Raw genomic sequence first — 18,882 nt, 5'->3', positions numbered from 1 at the left:
AACACCTTCGATCTCCCATGGGCTCTGCAATAAACGGACTTCATTTAGTCCGCCTGAAACCTGATGAGATCGCATTTCTGCATGGTGGTATGTGCGAGGGCCTCAGTTGAAACATGTTTTCATGTTCGAATTTTTCTAATAGCGACCGAGGAGGAAGTGATGGTGTGTGTATATAAGGGCTTCTCAATTCTTGTGCTCACTTGCCAGCTCGCTCTCCTCCCAGGGGTAGGATTATTAGCCAGAATTAGCCAAGTGATGGGCCAATGCCAGTACATCAGGAGCGCTTACTGTGGTGAGAGTGACTAGTTGGCCGATGATCATGTCGAGTTCCAGGGATGCGAAAAACCTGTCTGAGGATTCTCCCGTGATGGAATTGACGTACCAAAAGGTGTCATTCGTGTTACAGCTAAGTCGGAAACGAGAGACGCATTCCGAAACTTACTTCAGGTACATTGCTTATGATTTATCCCGAAACAGCAAATTCGTGTGGTCATGCGTGAAAATCAAAGGGGGTAGGCCAATCCGCAGCTAGAATTTCCGTCCAGAGCAGACTATCTGAGGCACTCCGAACAGAAAATGATGAAACGAGTTTCGTCGAAATTGTGTATCGTTTTCAACTTAACTGTAAGTCAGTACCGCAACAAACAAGTACATATATAGTTCCCGTTTATTTGTCGGGACAAGGCTGTTCCATCAAATTCGCGACCGCCGGCATAGTGCCACCACAGATATGATCAGCCGCGACGTTGCTTCGCAGCCGTCCTCGAAGACGTCCGTGTGGCCGTTGCGCGACCGGTACCAGCGTTTTCAGCGGGGAACGCAAAGAACGCTGCACGACCGTCTATTAGCATGTCGTCCTCGGCAGGACGAAGATCGCGCGCCGAGAGCTTGTCCGAGAAAAGTCGTACTGGAGGCGTCAAACGCGACAGGCGATCGCGATCTGCGATCATTTCGTACGCAGACTGTTGACGGATCCTATGGCTGCAGTGGGTCGGGAGGTTTACTGGTCAGCTGAGGAACAAGGAACAGCAAGAGGTGGTGCGCGCACTGGTATCGCAGATGCTTCAACATCTCACTCTGGGACAGTGACTCGTCGGACATCCCAGTCTTCCTTGTGCCGAAGAGACAACGCGCGCATTGCCAGAGAGTCTCTGCGTCGTATTCTTGCAGAAGTTTGCCCTTTCGTGCGTTCTCCAGCCGTTTGGATTCTGCAGCCTGCGGCGCATCCACGACCTCCCAAGCGGTTGCAGAAGATGCGTATTGATGTTCTGTTAGGCAATGATAAATCTGGGAGCCAAAGCGACATAAGCTCGACAGTAAAGGGTCAAAAAAAAACACGTACTGCGGTCCGCCAATGCATGATAACGATCGACCGTCCTGGCTTGTTGCATGTCTTGCATGAGAACCTCACATCAAGCCTATCCATGTCGTCACACGTAGTAGTTGCGGGGTCTTTCCCACAGGCTTTGAATACATGCTTCACTTGGTCATCACACAGTGTGAACCAGTCAGGCCTCCACGGCTCGATGGGGAAGTACCGCCCACCAGCGGCGGCATCCAGCAGGGGCATACCGACCGGATATATCTTCCCGGTATATGTCTTAGAGCGGACGTCAGGGCCTTGGTAATCCCGCGCACGTTCTTTCTCGCAATGATGCTTGTGACAAGCCACTGTAGGCCAAAAGCGGATCTCACCGCACGAACACTTGAAGACGGTTCTTGCCAGCTCTACTGTCGCCGGGCCAGATTTTCGTCGAGAATGCTCGTCGTTAAGAGGAACGTAGCTGGCGGGCTTGAAGTGCTCCGCGAGTTCTTTGTCGACGTCCCGAAGCCAACGGGGAATCACTTCCTTTAGCGCATCCGTAAAGATTGATTCTGAAAGGCTCTTATCGCCAGTGAGCAAACTCTCAATTTCGGGGTAGGCCACGACATCGATCGAGTGCGGCAGCACTTCTGTGGCGGCCGCCTTGACCCGAATTTTGATCAGAGCCGCGTCGAGGACATCGAGGCGGTCCCTCAGCGCATATACTCGCTCCCACCCCATACGGTTCACCTTCCGTTCTTCCATGAACTCGATGATGGCAGGCCGGATTTGCTCCCATCCTGCGTGCGAATTGGCCGGTGAGATGTAATAAACCAGAGCACTGGCAACTGACCTTCATTTCTCAATCCTTCACGAATGCACACCAGTGGATGGGTTGACAATGGCTTGTACATGGAGTTCAGATACCTTATATCTGGCTCATACCCCAACTTTTTTAAATGTGACATAACCCTAGCCAAAACGAGACCTTAGTGCGAATGGATACACGGATATGGAATGCTCACGCATTAAGTCTCTGTTGCTTGCACTCGCTGCTCATGCGGTGGAACCAATTCTCACAGATTTCCACATGCTGAGAAAACAACATATCAGAGGAGCAGCAAGCAATAGGGGCACAAGGAGTCACCTTTCGTTGATCGGACAAATTCTGCACGAGCTCTACCGTCAGTGCTTGACGTTCTTCCACGTTTTTGGTTTCTGCAAGGAGCGACTCCACGTGGCTGATCTCTGGGCGGTGGTACACGGTTTCATACCTCCTTGAACGTTTGACTATACAGGCTGAATTATGACGTCTACTTAAAATTACACGACAACATACCTACGGTGTGGGCGCAGGCGTTCCAGTGTGCAAATGAGAAATAAGTATCCTTGTCTATGTCACGTGCGGTAGCGAGCCTGCGAAGCGTCACGGTATTCGTGAGCGCGCTGACGGTTAACACGACAGAAGGACCTACCTGAGGTCTCTGCACGAGGGGCAGTAGCGTACGAAGAAAGTCCACAAGACGTCGTCGTAGCCACAGGCTTCTCCACAGCACATGCAAAGATTGTCGAACATCAGAGCAGCATATAGAGGCTCGCTCAGGCAAGGTGGGCAGTCGGGAAAGGGAATGGTGACCGGGAATGTGTCGACATTCATCCGGGCGGCCTTCCACGAAGGTTTCGATGACGGATTCATGAGAGTACTTCTAAAGGGCTTGCTCGCGCGTGCCAATTGCAGAAGATCAAGGGGCCGCAGGAGAGAGCAAATCTGTTCAAGACATCAATTTAGCGGTCGCCGTGCAGCATGCAGAATACATGCCTCAAGTATTAATTCTAAAGGAAGTTGCGTCAAGAGGGTGGATGAGTTGCGACGAGTTGCGTCTTCGACTTCCGCGGTCAACGGGGATGAGTTGGGGGTGGATGTTGCAGCCTTGCACGTACGCCGGGGACGCTTCGTGGACTCCGTCTGCAGTTCCCCACAGCTCTCTCGGCCTCTTTTTCTCAGTTGACGTGGCATGTTTCGATATATGGCGAGGAGGGAGTTGAACGAGGAAGAGTAACTTGGCAACTCCGGTTGCCTTCACATATAAGGAACAATAGGTGAGCGCGTGATACCGTATGCGGTGCTAGATGGCACTGATTCAGAAACTGTTGAGCTTCTCGTTTAAAGCCATCTGCAGCTGTGGAGGACCGCAATGCGGCTCTCTATGTAATATGAGACACGGCGGAGACACCGCGAACAACAACGTTAGTACGAGGTTGTCTCGCTTTAAATAATAAATAATTTTAAATATCGGAGCATTTGTGAAGATCACATGACCGCGTCGCGTATCCTTCGGTTCAATACGACTACAACTACGAATATCACTACATTGGTGGTCAGATAGCTTGGATGCTCTGTGATTTGGCACAGAAGACCTGCATGAGCCCATGCAGCATGACTGCGACACCAAAGAAACTGGTCCACTGGACACTGGACGTCTCGCTTTCTGAATTTGGCTCTCCTTTCTCCGAGGCAACGTCGTCGGACTCTATCTCCTCGACTTCGAGCGTGCAGTATATCAACTCTCAGCTTATCGCTCATGGCTATACGGAGAATCCTGGACTATCTTTGGAAGGGTTAGGAAAGGACGACGCGAATAAGGTCGTGAAATGTCTGCTCGGAATGTTGAGCCAACGAGTGGTGACTTCTGTTCACTTGTTTTAATCCGGGTCTGGCTCATGGTGCGAAAGAACGATATGTCTAGGACAGAAGACTTGACAACAAAGATTAGGACCATGTCTTACGATAATGAACGCCTCATGTCCATGTATCAAGCCGCCACGGAGAGAGCTGCCCACGCAGAACGAGAAATGAATCTCCACAAGTCTCGTCTGGCAGCAGCTACGCGCAACCTTCAGTCCACCGAGGTCGCGCACAAGCACACGACGGCTGAATTGCAGCGCACTCGTACGTCACTGCAGGCCATACGCACAGCACACCAGACCGAGATCAAAAAACTGGACAAGGAGAAGGAGCGCATGGTCGAGAGGTGGAGTAAGATTTCTGATTCACAGTTGAAGGCCGCCACCAGCAACGGCGGCATCAGATCTGCCAACTTCGATGTGGTAGATGCGTCGGACGTGCCGCTGAGGGGAAAGGGCCAGGGATTATTGGAGACTGCATTAGAGGAGGCGCAGCAGGCACGGAAGGAGCTATTTGATCAGAACAGGAAGCTCAGGAGGGTTATCCTGTCTACTGCCAACGAGATACAAAGTATCCAGCATGCCGCACGCAATTGTGTGTCGTCGGAGGGTGAAGACGAGGTCTGTTGTGACATTGGACAGGTCTAGCTATTGCTAACTAATCGGTAGCCCTTACCGCTTACCCTCACCACTCTCTTCCCGATCTCACCGACAGAGGCAGCTGGAGACAAACTCAGCTTACTGTTGACTTCTCTTAGAGAGTCCATCACGCGGTTATCGAAGCCATCGAGCACATCAACTCCTTCCAGTACTCCCATAAACGAAGCGAAGCCCAACGACTCCGCAGAAACTGAGCGTTTTCAGGCAGTTATCGACACGCTGCACGCAGAGCTTGGTATGTTACTTCCTAATGTTAATATCCATTCTTACGCGAGACTAATTGTCGCCACAGAACAAGCACAGAAGCAATCGTCAGCCTATGCATCTGAGATTCAAACGCTGTTCGACCACTTCACTCAAGACAAGAGAATCAATCAGGAAGACATTGGCGAAATCAGTGTTGACTTGATGACTGCGCCTGCACGAGATGAAGAGCGACAGCGGTTAGAGCTGCGTTTCAAAGTGCTCGACGAAGAGCGCAAGAAGTTCACGGAGGCAGCGGTGCGGCTTGGAAAGGAGAAGGCTGCGCTAGAGGTCGGTAGCTGATTTTTTCCACTTGCAAAATTTATTCTCATCTTTTACAGGCTGAACGCATCAAATTCCTGGAAGAAAAGCGTTCGTGGCAAGTAGATATGATGCTTGCAGAACTGCCGCCAACACCAGGGCCATCGTCGGAACCGGCTGTAGCAGCTCCGCCATCAGTTCAAACTGCTGCTCCTCGATCTCCTCGAAGATCTCCGCGGAAGTCGCTTCACAAGCCCAAAGGCGCCCTGGCTGTCGGGAAGCCGGGCAGCGGAAAGAAGATTCGCGTATCGCGTCGATCCTCTGGCTTCGGCGTGGGCTTAGGACGGGTCTCTCCGAAGAAGGTGTCCCCGCCATTCGAGACGGAGGTGATCCCGTCATCACCGAAGCAGCTGCCTAATTTCAAGACGAGCATCGCGCTGGCGCACCCGCAAGCCCCGCTTCACGCACCGGCATTCGTCCTGCCTCCTCCATCGCCCGAGGCCGCCTTACCTCAGGCCAATAAACTTCCATCCTCGTTGATACCCCCTCTTCCTAGGCTAGATATACCCCAGAATCAGTCCGCCCTTGCTACGCCTGCCTCGCCGTCTGACGAGAATTTAGATGAAAAGGCACAACAAATCTCCTCCGCAACTTCTCCTGTACCTGTGTCCCCTACAGCGATCCCCAGCACGCCTATCCTCCGTCGGCCCTTCCCCATGGCGAAGCCGCTCGTTCCACACATGGTGCATGCCTACTCTCCCGTAAAGCCCAGTCCTCTAAGCCGAATCCTGCTGCTCGCAAACTCTCCAGACAGTCCAGAAACGGACGTTCCTCGGCTAGGCTCTCTCGCGGAGGAAGAGGACGACGATCTCGAAGTATCTCCTACACCGGCAGCCATTACACCTGTCACTGTGGCACTACCACCGGCTATGAGCCTCGCTGCAGAGCTGGGCATTGCTGACGACGATGACGACGAGAGTCCTCTAAGGGAGAAAAGGGCCGAGCGGAATGCCGCTGAGCCCAAATCTGTCCACGCCGCAGTGCGACAGGCAGTGGCAAAAGGGAAGGGGAAAGCGCGCGCAGAGGTTTCTGCTGCATCTCGAGGAACAGTCATTCCCGGTGAAAAGGAAAACATCAAGCGGGCGAAATCCAGTACCTCGGGCACAACGGTGAAAGCTACTCCTCTTGTCCGAGATGAGAAGAAGACAGCTAGACCCCCTCCAAAACCTTCAGTAGTATCCGCTCGGACCAGGTTCACCATTAATAAGTTACCTCAAGGCAAGGGAGGTGCCAGGCGAGTCCCAATCGATAGCGCGGAGGCTGCCCCTGTAGGACCTGGATGGAAGGGCTGATGTATGCCATCACCGTGTTGGTGATACAATTTGCTATGGTCATGCCCACCGTTCTCTGGTACCATCGTTAGTTCTCTATGGTCGTTACATATGTATTACGGAAGGATTCCAATGCAACAATCAGCATGCCTCCTCTAGATACAACAGAGAAAGATAAGTCTTGTTGCTATAAGTCTAGAAGAATCCGCTGTTACGGCGTCAACATGAACGACGCAAAGTAGTCGGTGACATCCTCAAGATGATCGAATGGAGCTACCATGCCAACATATCCGTCTGGTCGGACGATGACAATAGCACCCTCCGGATCGATACCATAGTACTCATATCCCCCGCCGGCACCAGACCTGTTGTACATGTCAGTATCGTCGACGAGGACCCTAACAATGTCTCAGTGCACATTCTTTCGTACGTGACAGCGGAACTTACTTCGACCAGTGCGGTCTGAACAGCTCCGGCATATCAGTGTAGTCCACATCCATCTTGTTTCCCGAGGTGACAGATATCACGTCGAACACGGCGCCGATATGACCCTGAGCGAAACGCTTGAGAAACGAGTGTGGCTGGTCCATCTCCGTCGCTAAGGCCTTCGCACGCTTAAGCTGAAGCTTGTTATTGGTATCACCAGCAAAGATGATAACCTTGTAGCGAGTATCTGCCGGGAGAAGGTCCTGCAGTTCCATAGGCCGGGCATCCGCCGCACGGATGAAGACATGGGGAAGCATTCTTTCTCCAATAATGAGCTTGCTCGCAGATGCTTGATGTGTGGTGTTGACTAAAGCTGAGGGTCCGTAGTGGACTCCTATACCACTGGTGAAGCCACCGAAGGTTTGGAATGTCCTGCGGAAGTAGATCAATGAGACCGTCCTACGCAGAAGAATGACGAAGAGTGGTACTTCAAAAATTCCTCATGTGAGACACCATCCTCACCCTCGTCCGTACGAGGCTTGGTAGAGAACTGGGCAGAGAACAGCTTGTCAAATTCAATTAGTTCTTGCGCGAACTTCCGACGTTCAGACTCGTACTGAAGTAGCGATCGGTCAGGACGGCCCTCAAGAGGACGCACGAGAACTCACGGTCTTCAGCAACGACAGATTGGCCCATCCTCGGAGGACGTACGCCAGTTTCCATGCTAGGCACTCAACGGTGATGAGGGAGAGCCCAACCGTCTCTCTTGAGTATTGAACCTACCTAGGTTGTGAGTATCGTTCATGCTAGCATTCATGCCTTGTCCTATCGACCGCGACGATGTGAGAATATACCAAAGGAAATGCAGTATCTCATACCTGCTTTCGGCGAGTGAGTATGGCAAGCATCGCCCGCAATGAAGACACGCTCGTGGACGGAATACTGTGTTGCGACACGCTGTCCAACTGAGCACGCAGGTATCACATATCTGATCATCGTGAAGAAGGCCAATGAGTTGCGTACTGATGTACAAGGTCCACCAGTGAACATCCTGCGAAGTCGATATCCTGAACGGATGCATCGACTTCTGGGCGACTGCTAGTAGTTCCTTAGGTCCCATTCTGTTCTTGTCCACTCTCCCACTTGCAGGATCGACCATGTCTTTGTCTGTCAGTTGAATATACAGGCGGACACGGTCACCCTCGCGCGGGATGATCATGCACGAGCCATTGTGGGAGTGAATCGCACAGCGATTGCGGATGTCCGGGAAGTCCGTATCAGGGACAAGGTCGACGACGCCCCAAATGTAGTCTAGATTGCAGAGATTGCGTTTCAGTGGGAGTCGCACAACAGGGAACACTTTGGTTCGCACGAACCTGTCTGCTCGCCTTCCATCTCGATACCGAAGTTCCTGCGCACCCACGAGTGTGCACCTGCGGAGTACGCACTATCAGTGCTCCCTTCTCACCCCGGGAGATGGCTAGATTACCGTCTGCTCCGAGCACAAAATTCGCATAGACGACTTCCACGTCTCCCTGGCCTTCTACGGCGTCTAAATGCTTCAATATTACCTGAAGTATGCAAAGTTCAGCGTGTGCTTGCCACGAAAGGGCGAGGGTTGAGTACCTTCACAGGGTGGGATTTGGGATCTTTCAGCTCGGCCTCATTGTTGGATAATTCAATCGAGATTGGTACCACAGGTCTCTCAACCGTGACACCAGCAGCAGCCATTGAGTCCAAAAAAATAGACTCGATGCCGCCTTGGTGCAACGCAACCTTGAACGGAATGTCAAGTCAGTCGATAAATTCGTCATCTGGTTGACATGGGGATGGAAACCTCGAAGGGATAACGTGCTGTTGGCGCTGTGACATCTGAAGCTCGACCTGTTCGCTGCGAAAGCGCGCTTCAGTGTAGTCGTGAACATTGTGCAAGTGTACACTCACCTCGATGCCACCGTTCGGGCCAGGATTGTAAAAAGCCTTCAGCAAGACTTAATCAGCATTCTGATGCCATTGAAAGCAAGGCACTCACAGCCATATGAACATGAGCAGCCTCCCGGAGCAGACGGTCGTTCATGCCATAGCTCTGTCGTTCATTTCACATGATGAGATGGCTGTCCTCCGCTCCTCAATCTACTGTATCACCTGGAAGACCTCCATGATTCGAGGCTGAATCCCATCTGCCTGTCCCGCCGCGACAGAAATAGGCCTAACGCACGATATTTGTCCAGTCATCGCAAACAGTAAATTACAAGCACACTGACCTCTGGTCAATAATCCGAACGTTTATGTTAGCACGGCCCAGCGCATTGGCGCACATGAGCCCCGCGGGTCCGGCACCGATGACAAGTACGTCGACGTCGCTTTCCTTCGTCAGGGATACGGGCATTTTGACGACAGTATCGGGACAATGGTAGTGATAAAGGCCCTGGCGTCACCTCAGATAGCTACTTTATACTCGCAGACCCTCGTCACTGAGCGGCCAGCTGAAAGCGCAAATCTCGCGCATGAGAAACTCGAGATCACATCGTGTGAAACGCCGCAGACGCACAGGAAAACCCGAAGCCTCTGCGGGAGCTTCTGGTGCCGCCCACTACTGCATCATTCGCACGGATCCGAAGGTATGCGCTGCGTTCGAGAACGACTAGCATGTGTTCGTGCAGCGCACCCAGGCATACATCAGAAACTCGATTGATGAAACGAGCAACCTGGGACCATCGATGGACGCGACGATAGCGAGTGAAGGAAGCTCTTCAATAGGGAGGATTGTCGACCGCAACAGGATAGCATCGATACCAAGTACGTGCAATGGCCCTGCGATGCGAGATGATTCCGACAGCCAGAGCCTTGCTTTCGCGCTGTGTGAAGATACAGCCCAAGTAAGACCTTTGCACGCTTCGTCCTGAGTAAATTCTCATTGCCCAAGAGACCAGACAGCTGACGACCAAACACATAGAGAGCACTTACCTTCCAAGCTACTATTTGAGATTGATTGCCGCATGCGATAGATCTAGAACACAAAGAAGATGAAGCATGTCCAAGCATCCTAATCATGCTCTCCAACCGATCAAGGCATCGATGCATCATATACTACACGCACGGATCTGAATAGTGCTGCTGACTCCCTCCCTCAATGGGACAGCGGTGCCGACAAAGCAACGTGAACACCACATTTCCACAAAGGCAGCTTGGGCAATCGCAAATCGCAGTAATAATAGACGTTGCGCTGCAGAGTTTCTGGCTGTAGGCGCTACCTTGAATCTACAGCTTGTGCTTAGGCCCGACGATGAGTGAACATTCAGACACGGAATGGCTCAGTATTCACCTTTTCCTACCTAACCTAAATCGAAGGTCCTCTGACCGCTCTGGATAAGTCAACTGCGAGGCAGCTGCACCGCACAAAAGCAGAGGGAGTGTCACTCATGATACTTCGCGGTTAATCAGACCTCCAACCAAAGGTACGTCTGTCTGCGCCGCCCCCGTCCCCCTCTTCAATGGATCGTACGACATGGGTGTCCAAAAATACACCATAGAAAGCAGAATTAACCCTCAAATGGCGGTAAATGATTTTAGGTGCAGGTGAAATACATGGTGGGCAATAGGTCATAGCGAATGTCATAAAGTAGGACGAAACCGCTACTTCGCCTGTAACACTTATCTTGTTAGTTTCCGCAAGCAGCAGACAGACCACAAATCGACGCACCAAAATGATACCATCGAATCGCTGCTTGAACCACGCCATTGTGTCCTCCTTCTTGACGCGATGCTGGGAACCAATGCGCGCTTTCCTCTGCTTCCGCCTCGCTACCCGCGCACCTGGCCGACCCATCACGACGAAGAAATCCATCCCGAAGATACCAATACCGGGGTCGTATCGCGCACCAAGATCGATGTGCTCCTGGATGCCAAAGCCGAAGTTCCCGGTCTCGGAGAAGTTCCTGCGGCGGAGCTCGTACTCTTTGACCTTCAGCCCGCGCTCGAGGATCTCCTCCGCCTTCGGTCCGCGGATGGTGACGTGCACAGCGATCTTTTCGTTGCGACGAATACCGAACGTGCGAACGGTGTAGCGTGCCTTCGAAGTCACTGGTGTTTGTCCAGTGAGCTGCTCGAGTACCTTCGAGGCTCGCGTCAAACGATCACCAGACTCGCCCACAGAGATGTCTGCCGGTCGAACAAGCCACTTTAGTGATGCAAGGGAAGGTTGTATATCGTTGGGTGCGCACTGATAACGAGCTTGTCTATGCGAAGCTCCTTCATGGGATTGGTGGGAGCAGTCTTCTGGTCAGCCTAAACAATGGCATAGATCTCTATGAATCCAACAACAAGGTCGATGACGGAGAGTACTGACCATGTCGTCGTCGGTGTCGGTCCTGTTGCTGCTTGTCCTCCCTGACGAAACACACAGCCGGTCGTGGCAGTCGAATCTGTGGCTTGGGAACAACTGTAGAGTTTCACGCTATCTTCCGAAACGCGTGACTGAAGCGGAACTCCGGCGTCTAAAGGCCGACCTGTTACAGGACTACCGCAAATGCTATAAGAAGTTCGATCTTTGGCCAAAGATCGAACTTCTTATCACAGGAAGCATTACCACTTTTATCCATTGGAAATAACCTCGAAAAAAGTATGGAAATCAATAATATATATTGAGACGAAATAATTCGAGAAAAAAGTGAGAAAAGAACAAAACATTCTCACAGTTTTTTCCCTTGGAAGTTGCCTACCATATCAGGCAGCTGGACATGACAGGACATGCCAAAACCCGGACAAAATTACCATATTTGACCAACTTATTTCCAGTGGAAAAACTGCGGAAATGCTTTGCTCTTTTACGCGTTTTTTCCTCATGTTTTTCCCACAGTATAACTTTATTGATTTCCACGCATTTCTCCAAGTTATTTCCTCGGGAAAAAAGGGGTTATGCGTTCTGTGCTAACCATGTCATCATCAGTGCCGGTCTCATCAGTGTCATCACTGCTTGTTCTACCACTCGCAGCAGGAACAACTAGGGGGTATGCACCAACAGATTCCAGACATGAGGTAGGGGATCTCCGAGTAGTGTCCACATCTGTTTTCTCTTTCTAACACAGATACACTTGCAACTTGTTCCTCCAAACTAAAAATATTGTCGTTCTCATCTGCTGTCATCTCTGTGCTGTGGCGAAGCACGGGTTTACTCTAGTAGTTTCACAATTAGGATGTAACAGAGAGCAAGAAGGCACTCATTGTGGGTGGTGGGTGGCGGGCCGTGGTGTCTATTTCTAAGTAGCGATGAGCAGAAAGAAAATACATGTATTGGAGATATATTGGAGTCTCCCAAAGGGAGAAGAAGACTCAGCATCTTTGGCGGGGCCCGCCATTGGTCATTGTGCTCTATTCAACTATGGAGCTCACTGATGCGTCGGCCTGCCAGTGGTGCCGTGCCCCATTTGTACTTTGCTTGCCAGCCATCTGCTACTTTGTAGTGAGGAGGGGTGGACCCTCGCCATTGACTGCACTGAATAGATGCTGTCGGGAATACGATTCAGATGGAACAGATATTTATGGAGAGTGTGAGGCATTGCTGAAGGGCGTGGACAACGGGGGTTGGCAGCCTCTGGTTTTGGAAGGACCTGTCTGTACCTCTTGTGCGGCTGTCTCTCCGGTCTCCGAAGTCTCCAGGTGAGTCGAGACTTGAGATTCGCGACGACACGTTGCACGTGCGCACAGAGCGCGACGAGAAGGTACCGTGACTGACTTGTTGCTGCACGGCTTGCGCTGCAGTAAGGTGTGGTCTTTTCACCCTCTTTTTCTACCAAATCGGTTTACCAGAGCAGCTGAATTTACTCTATTCTTCAGCGTACAATCAGCAGTTGAATCTGGGACTGTGGGGCGCATAAATGCTGGACGGAACAGGGTTAGCTAAAGTCTCATCCCTTATTATGTGCCATGGCCTAATCTCGCTATTGAAGATTGCGGCAGTCGTGGTATACTGCCTTGGAAGATGCGCAGTCCTATTTCCGACAGCTTCTTACCTCGTCATCGCAGGAGTGGAAACGGGTGCCGGTCCCAAGCGAGAATGGACCCTCCAGTCCAAAGGGGAAGGCACGAGCATCTGCTTTCCCAGAGTTGACGGACGTTGTGCTTCATCGCAAATCAGCCAAGTCCGGTGAGAATGTCTACAGAGCTGTGCTAGATGTGCCCACGGGAGAAGAGCCGATGTCGCTCGAGTGCTGGAAAGCGGTACTGGCGACGCCCGAGTTACGGAAGGAATGGGATCCCGCCGTCGAAGGAGCGCATCTGGTTGAAATGTTCGACCAAACGACCAGGATAGCAAAGACGAACTTCTCTGTGGGATGGCCTGCCAAGTGAGTAGTGTTCCTCATCCTACCCTTACTGTCTCAACGTTGGCTAGCCCCCGCGACGCCGTGACAATCTCACGGATGTTCAACGATGCTACCACGCTGATCGATATCTCTACTTCTTTACCGCGCTCTCCCGACGAGCCGGCGTACCTGAGGCCCTCGCCCCCTTATGTACGCTCAGACGTGACCCGTAAGTCCTGCTGGCGCTGACGCAGATAATGCGCTGACGGCTTCCAGTGTTCGCATGGTGTGTACAACATGTGCTGCCGCCGGGCGAGCAGTCGACCAAGAACGCGCGGTTGCGCATCACCTGCTTCTGGCAGCATAACTTTCGATTAATATGGAATTTCGGCTCCACCTCGAGTTTTGCGCAGCAACTCAGCGCGATGATGGTGGGACTGTTCAAGAGCGTCAAGAAGAGGGGTATGCGCATCCCGTTGCTGACCGGGTACGGGAACGGCGTGGCCGTCGAGCGCATACGATTTGCGTTGGATCGGGAGGCACTCACTCTGGACTATGCCATCGTCCCCGAGGACGAGGAACATGCCGTACACACGAGCGAGCAGGGTCTGGAAGAGTTGCACGCGATTCGTGAACATCGGCGGCTCACACGTGCAATTGAATGTGCGTTACCCGCGTCTGCAGGCTGGGACGTACAGATTGCGACGAAAGCCTCATCGGAACAGGTTTCGCAGCTACCGTGGACGGTGCATGCGACTCGGAGCGGGCCCTCGAGCAGCTCAGAAACTTTGTCCGATGATTACGAGAAGGTAGTATTTGGCATCAAACACGCGTCGCTCCCCAATGATCACTCCGTTTTGAAAGTCAAAGTTGTGATAGAGCTATCAGGCCCCTCGAGTGGTATACGTCTCAATGGGATTCCGCAACCAATAGAAGAAGTAGAAGAACGGGATCCTTCGTCTTACTTCATCTCCGAACAGATGCTGCAAGATGTCTCGAGCACGGCTGACCTCAGCTTCAATACTCAGTCTTCGTTTAGTACCGCGGTCGAGACAGCTTCTAGGTCATCTACATTGCCAGACAGACCCCAACTCATGCGTAGAGTGACTGAACGCACGGCGGTAGCGGACAAGTCCATTTTATCCCGAGTGAAGCGCAACTACATCTATTTCTCGTCACTGTTACAGGAGCCAGAAGCGAAATGGAAACGCAGTATGTTGTCTCATTGATTAATGAAAGTGTTGGCTCAAGATATTCTTCTAGCCACGGAAGCACGGGGTGTCTCGATTGCTCAGTTAGACTCAATTGATCCTACGCTGGTTGTCTATCGAGCTGAATCGACATTTGTGGGTCTAGGTTTGTGGGATCTGTATTCTGCTGTTGTGACCCCAGGAGCACGAGCGTACTGGGATAAGCTGTACGAGGATGGGATATTGGTGGAGGATGTCAATGAGCTCACAGAACTATGGCACTACAAGACAAAGCCAGCTTGGCCGGCAAAGTACGTGAAACGGGAACTACCTCGTCATGAGAATGGTCACTCAATATCTGTACTTTCAGCGGAAGAGATGCGGTTGTGCTCAAAACTGTCTACAAATCACCGACTACAATACACGTGTTTGCATTCTCCGCGGATGACCCAAACCTCTTCCCGCACATACCGCCTGCCGATCCGAATGTCATCCGGATGCAGATTGACCTACAGGGCTGGGCCATTGAAGCGCTCTCGCCTACTACTACCCAACTTACGCTCCTGGAACAGTCGGATCCCAAAGGCTGGTCGAACAAGGGGTCCATTCCGCAGCAGATGATTGGTGCTGTCGCCGGTGTGGGAGAGTTCGCGATCAAGTGCGGCGGGCCTCCCGTGCTGACACGGTTAGAGGGCGCGAAGGCGAACGGAATCCGCTACGACCACGACCGGGGCAGCTTCCGCATAGAGTACGAGGCGTCTGCAAGCCGCAGGAGCTCGGAAGTGAAGAACACGGACGACGCGCCCGCTTCGCCTGTGCTGCCCGTGATCGAGTGCGAGCTCAGGTGTGACCTGGACAACTGGGCGTCCTCGCTAGACATTGTGGTTGACCCGCCACCGCAGTCCACTTCGTGCCTCCGCCGGCATCGGTTGTCATCTGGCGGAGGTGGCTTGTGGCTTACTATAACCCACGACGTGGTAACCACGGGCCAGGAGCGTCTCCTTGCAATCGTGCGCCGAGGACCTGTGGGTGTGCAGAAGGAGAAGGGGCTGGTCATGGTCAACGGCTCGAAGGTGGACGTGGACGTGGAAGATATGCCCGAGCGTGAGGTGAAGCACCTAACGAAGCAGAAGCGCGTCAAGCCGTCGCGCGTCCCGCTGGACCAGCCGCCCGTCCTCAGTGTCATCCGGCGGCGCAACGCAGAGTGGAACGCGGAGGTGGATTCTGATAGCACGGAGAATGGCAGCGAGAAACCTGTCTCACCGACGGCTCTGGAGGGCATCATCTCGTCTCAGCCCAAGTTCGCCACGTCGTTCACGAGGTTTTTCAACTATGCGGTGGAGCAGGCGACGACAACAACGCAGCAGGCCGTTGCAGCTATATCGCCCGCGATAGCGGCCGGGGCCGACTCGGTGCCGTCAGCGACCAAGCCTCCGATGCAGTATGCGCTGGAAGCTCTGTCGTATCTCCAGAGCATTCACAATCGACCCGTGTCGGACGACTGGACTTTAGTTAGCGAGCGAGACTTCCCCGTCCATCGCAAGCTCGATCCAGAGATCTCGCCGGTGGTGCCGGTACACAGAGGGGAGAAGGTCATCGAGGGTGTCTCAGCCGAAGAGGTCGCGTCCGTCCTAGTCAGCTACGACTGCCGCAAGCACTGGGACAACCGCTTCGACTCTGTGCATGTCCTCGAGGTGTTCGGCGCGGACTCGCACACTGGGTTCGTCGTGATGAAGGGTGGGTTCCCCTTTCGCGACCGCGGGTTCTACCTGGCATCGCTGACCGCGCGGGAGAGCGTCGCGCCGCGTCGCAATACGGGCGAGTCGGAGCAGTCGAGCGAGAACCGCACAGCCATTTTCTGTGTCTCGGCTTCGTTCTCGCCGGATTCGGTCTCGTCGTTCTCTTCGTCCAAGTACAACTCGTACGCGCTCCCCGTCGGGCGTGTGTTCGTGGACGGCTGGATCTTGGAGACCCTTGATCCATACGGTAAGGAAAGCTATGCCATACCGTCCACACGATGCACCCGCGTTGTCGCGGTGGATTATGCCGGCTCGATCCCCGCCGCGCTGAATTCGATGATCAACGGGATGCTGCCGAAGTCCATATTGGCCGTGGAGACATATGTAAAGAACATGTCGCCACCACCGTCTATGAGGCTCCCTGCTGCGGTGGTTGTGGTCGCACCTGCGACGGAAGACGAGCCTCTGCCTAAATCGTGGACGGTGCGGCGCCGCGACGCCAGCCGGGCGTTAATCGCGACGATATATATTCCTACTGATCGGGTGTATCGCAGCTTCATCTTACTCGACAGCTCGGCGCTGTTGTCCCCAGCCGCGGTTTCCAGCGCAAACGAGAAGACACCCAAAGCCGGCAGGATCGCGCTAGGTTCCCCGGCTGCTGTTAGTGAAGGACAGCGCCCGGCTTCGCCCCACGACCAGCTGTCCTCGGCTGGTCGCTCGCGTTCTCCAGATGCAGTGCGCTCGCCGACAATATTCACTTCCAGAGGTGAACTGCGGCACCCAACTGATATCCTCGTATCTGAACTCATCGTGGACTCGAAACTGTACCCTGACGGCTACGATGTCCGAGTGAAGTCGCGTATCGAAAAGACGAAGGCAGTTATTCCATTGCCCGCATTATCTACCGATGAGACACTATCGGACCACTCCCTTCCGATTTCTTACTCTGTCTACACGCTGCCGCCGTCGCCGCTGCATTCGTCAGGGCTGAACGCGGACCGCCCGCCGCGGCACTTGTTGCGACTCACGCTCCCTACGGCCCAGTACCAAGTATCGACGCTCCAGGACCCACTTACAGGTGAGACGCGCAGCGCACCGCCGAAGCCGCAGTGGCTCTCGGACATTGAAGAGGGCCGCGTGATCATCTCTGTCGAGATCGTGCCAGCGCCCGCGGGGCGCGCCAACAAGACGTCGACGGTAACTGTCGACGGCAAGGCGGTGACAGTTCTTTCGGAGAAGGAATCGCTGACTGGGCTCGGGCGCGAGGAGCTGTTGGACAGCAGGGCGTCCCGGATGGATCTGCTATCGGGGTGAGCGCTTCCCTGGACGGTTATCTTATCAGGACACGGAACACTGATCGGCGATGCAGGTCTCCCGTGGAGACGGAGGAGTTGCCGGAGGAGCTGCAGGTGCCGGTCGCAATTGCGGAGCACTTACTGGGGGCGGCAGTGCCGGAGGCGGAGGCGGCGAGCGTGGCAGAGGCAGGGGACCCGGAGAGCGCGCATGGGACGCCGGAGCCCGGGGAGGAAGGCAGCGAGAGCGTGAGTGCGATCAGTTTGCTCGGGTGAAGTGCTGCGGGACTGAGATAACCAGCATGTGCAGGTGGCTGTCGCTCCGGCCGAGGCACCGGCGCCTGACTCCGCGGCCAGTGGGCTTCTGCGGTTTCTGAACGCATACCAGAACCCGCTACAGCGATTCGCTGCACAGACGCGGAAGCTGACTGGCGGCGCGGACCCCGCATCGGGAGCAGGAACGTGCACGCCACGCTCTGCAAAGGAAGATGCAGCCGCGGGGGTGGCCCATGCGGAGGAGGGGCAAGGGCGAGTGGGTGTGCTCATGCGAAGGGGTGTGGCGAACACGATGTATCCACTATCTACGGTGGTTATCGTGGCGGTTATCGCGTTCTTGATCGGGTCGCTCCTGCGCTCGCTGCTGTCGCCGTCGGACTTTGTGCATCTGGTGACCGACCGACGCGACATTGACGAGGTGGGTGCGGGCGGGGGCTGGCGGGAGATCAAGCGGCTGCTCGAGGTGAAGTACGTCCTGGGTGGGTGGGATTTCCAGGTTGCCGTTGTGCGACGACATTAAAGACTCTGACTCCTGAGGGCTGTAGACTAGGACTAGTAATAATCGGAATAGTAATAGTGTATGTTTTCTGGATATGTTTTTTGTCTGTGGTCTGTGGTGTGGCTTGTTGTCGCTGGTTGCCGCGGCTGAGTTTGTGGGTGCGGCAGACTGAGCCGACGATTCCCATCGGGGTCGCTCGCCTCGTGCTTCTCGCCTGCTCCCCGCCAGCTTCGTCCCTTCCCGTCAACTCGCCCTCGCATCTCATCATCAGATATACCTCGCCCGTCGCCGTCTCAGACGACGAGCTCGACATATAGCATCTTCTGTAACATATATCCGCTGTATCTCTTACCCACCGCCCGCACTCCTCATCGCCTCTTGTTTTCACACCTCGCGCCTCGCACCCCCCTTCCTCGCCCCCGTCGTGCACCAAATCCATCTCATATCGCCTCTGCGCGAGCTCGCAGTCAATCAGCGCGCTCGGAGACTAGTCTTATTCTGACATCGTTAAACCAGCCCGACAGTCAATGGCTGCCATCGCTCCCCCGCCAGGCGGACCTCCAGATCCTCCCCCAACTCCACCGATCACCTGGGACGGAGAGAGGATGTGCGTGTCGTCTTTTACCCCGCACTACGTGTCTCTCATTCATCTCAACCTGCAGGTTCAACATCTAT

At 53.8% G+C, this 18,882-nt stretch overlaps 5 protein-coding genes across 5 annotated transcripts; 2 read left to right on the top strand and 3 right to left on the bottom strand.

The window, feature by feature from the left end:
- Positions 1 to 734: 734 nt before the first annotated feature.
- Positions 735 to 3,320, bottom strand: SCP_1601220 (hypothetical protein; the record flags this gene model as incomplete). The annotated part of the gene is made up of 9 exons (XM_027764572.1): positions 735 to 981; positions 1,049 to 1,287; positions 1,343 to 2,103; positions 2,157 to 2,275; positions 2,329 to 2,396; positions 2,451 to 2,593; positions 2,643 to 2,719; positions 2,779 to 3,071; positions 3,123 to 3,320. 9 exons carry the CDS (start codon positions 3,318 to 3,320, stop codon positions 735 to 737), a joined length of 2,145 nt encoding a protein of 714 aa, XP_027620373.1.
- Positions 3,321 to 3,740: 420 nt separating this feature from the next.
- SCP_1601210 (hypothetical protein) lies at positions 3,741 to 6,504 on the top strand (the record flags this gene model as incomplete). Its single annotated transcript, XM_027764571.1, has 5 exons — positions 3,741 to 3,986; positions 4,037 to 4,609; positions 4,658 to 4,883; positions 4,941 to 5,182; positions 5,233 to 6,504. 5 exons carry the CDS (start codon positions 3,741 to 3,743, stop codon positions 6,502 to 6,504), a joined length of 2,559 nt encoding a protein of 852 aa, XP_027620372.1.
- Positions 6,505 to 6,694: 190 nt separating this feature from the next.
- On the bottom strand, positions 6,695 to 9,298 carry SCP_1601200 (Phenol hydroxylase; the record flags this gene model as incomplete). Its single annotated transcript, XM_027764570.1, has 15 exons — positions 6,695 to 6,881; positions 6,931 to 7,341; positions 7,398 to 7,525; positions 7,578 to 7,633; positions 7,693 to 7,734; positions 7,788 to 7,874; positions 7,933 to 8,220; positions 8,286 to 8,342; positions 8,399 to 8,480; positions 8,536 to 8,685; positions 8,747 to 8,800; positions 8,854 to 8,889; positions 8,942 to 8,995; positions 9,055 to 9,118; positions 9,174 to 9,298. The coding sequence occupies 15 exons, from the start codon at positions 9,296 to 9,298 to the stop codon at positions 6,695 to 6,697; spliced, it is 1,821 nt and encodes a 606-aa protein (XP_027620371.1).
- Positions 9,299 to 10,545: 1,247 nt separating this feature from the next.
- On the bottom strand, positions 10,546 to 11,260 carry SCP_1601190 (60S ribosomal protein; the record flags this gene model as incomplete). The annotated part of the gene is made up of 4 exons (XM_027764569.1): positions 10,546 to 10,554; positions 10,613 to 11,070; positions 11,133 to 11,196; positions 11,258 to 11,260. 4 exons carry the CDS (start codon positions 11,258 to 11,260, stop codon positions 10,546 to 10,548), a joined length of 534 nt encoding a protein of 177 aa, XP_027620370.1.
- A 1,525-nt stretch (positions 11,261 to 12,785) lies between these two features.
- Positions 12,786 to 18,228, top strand: SCP_1601180 (hypothetical protein; the record flags this gene model as incomplete). Its single annotated transcript, XM_027764568.1, has 8 exons — positions 12,786 to 12,802; positions 12,858 to 13,253; positions 13,301 to 13,440; positions 13,488 to 14,423; positions 14,475 to 14,712; positions 14,772 to 17,450; positions 17,510 to 17,681; positions 17,734 to 18,228. The coding sequence occupies 8 exons, from the start codon at positions 12,786 to 12,788 to the stop codon at positions 18,226 to 18,228; spliced, it is 5,073 nt and encodes a 1,690-aa protein (XP_027620369.1).
- Between the last annotated feature and the right edge of the window lie 654 nt (positions 18,229 to 18,882).

Source organism: Sparassis crispa (assembly GCF_003851025.1).
Source record: "Sparassis crispa DNA, contig_000015F, whole genome shotgun sequence".
Classification (NCBI taxonomy): domain Eukaryota; kingdom Fungi; phylum Basidiomycota; class Agaricomycetes; order Polyporales; family Sparassidaceae; genus Sparassis; species Sparassis crispa.
Note: the sequence above shows the minus strand (reverse complement) of the source record. Positions and strands in the feature narration are given on the sequence as shown.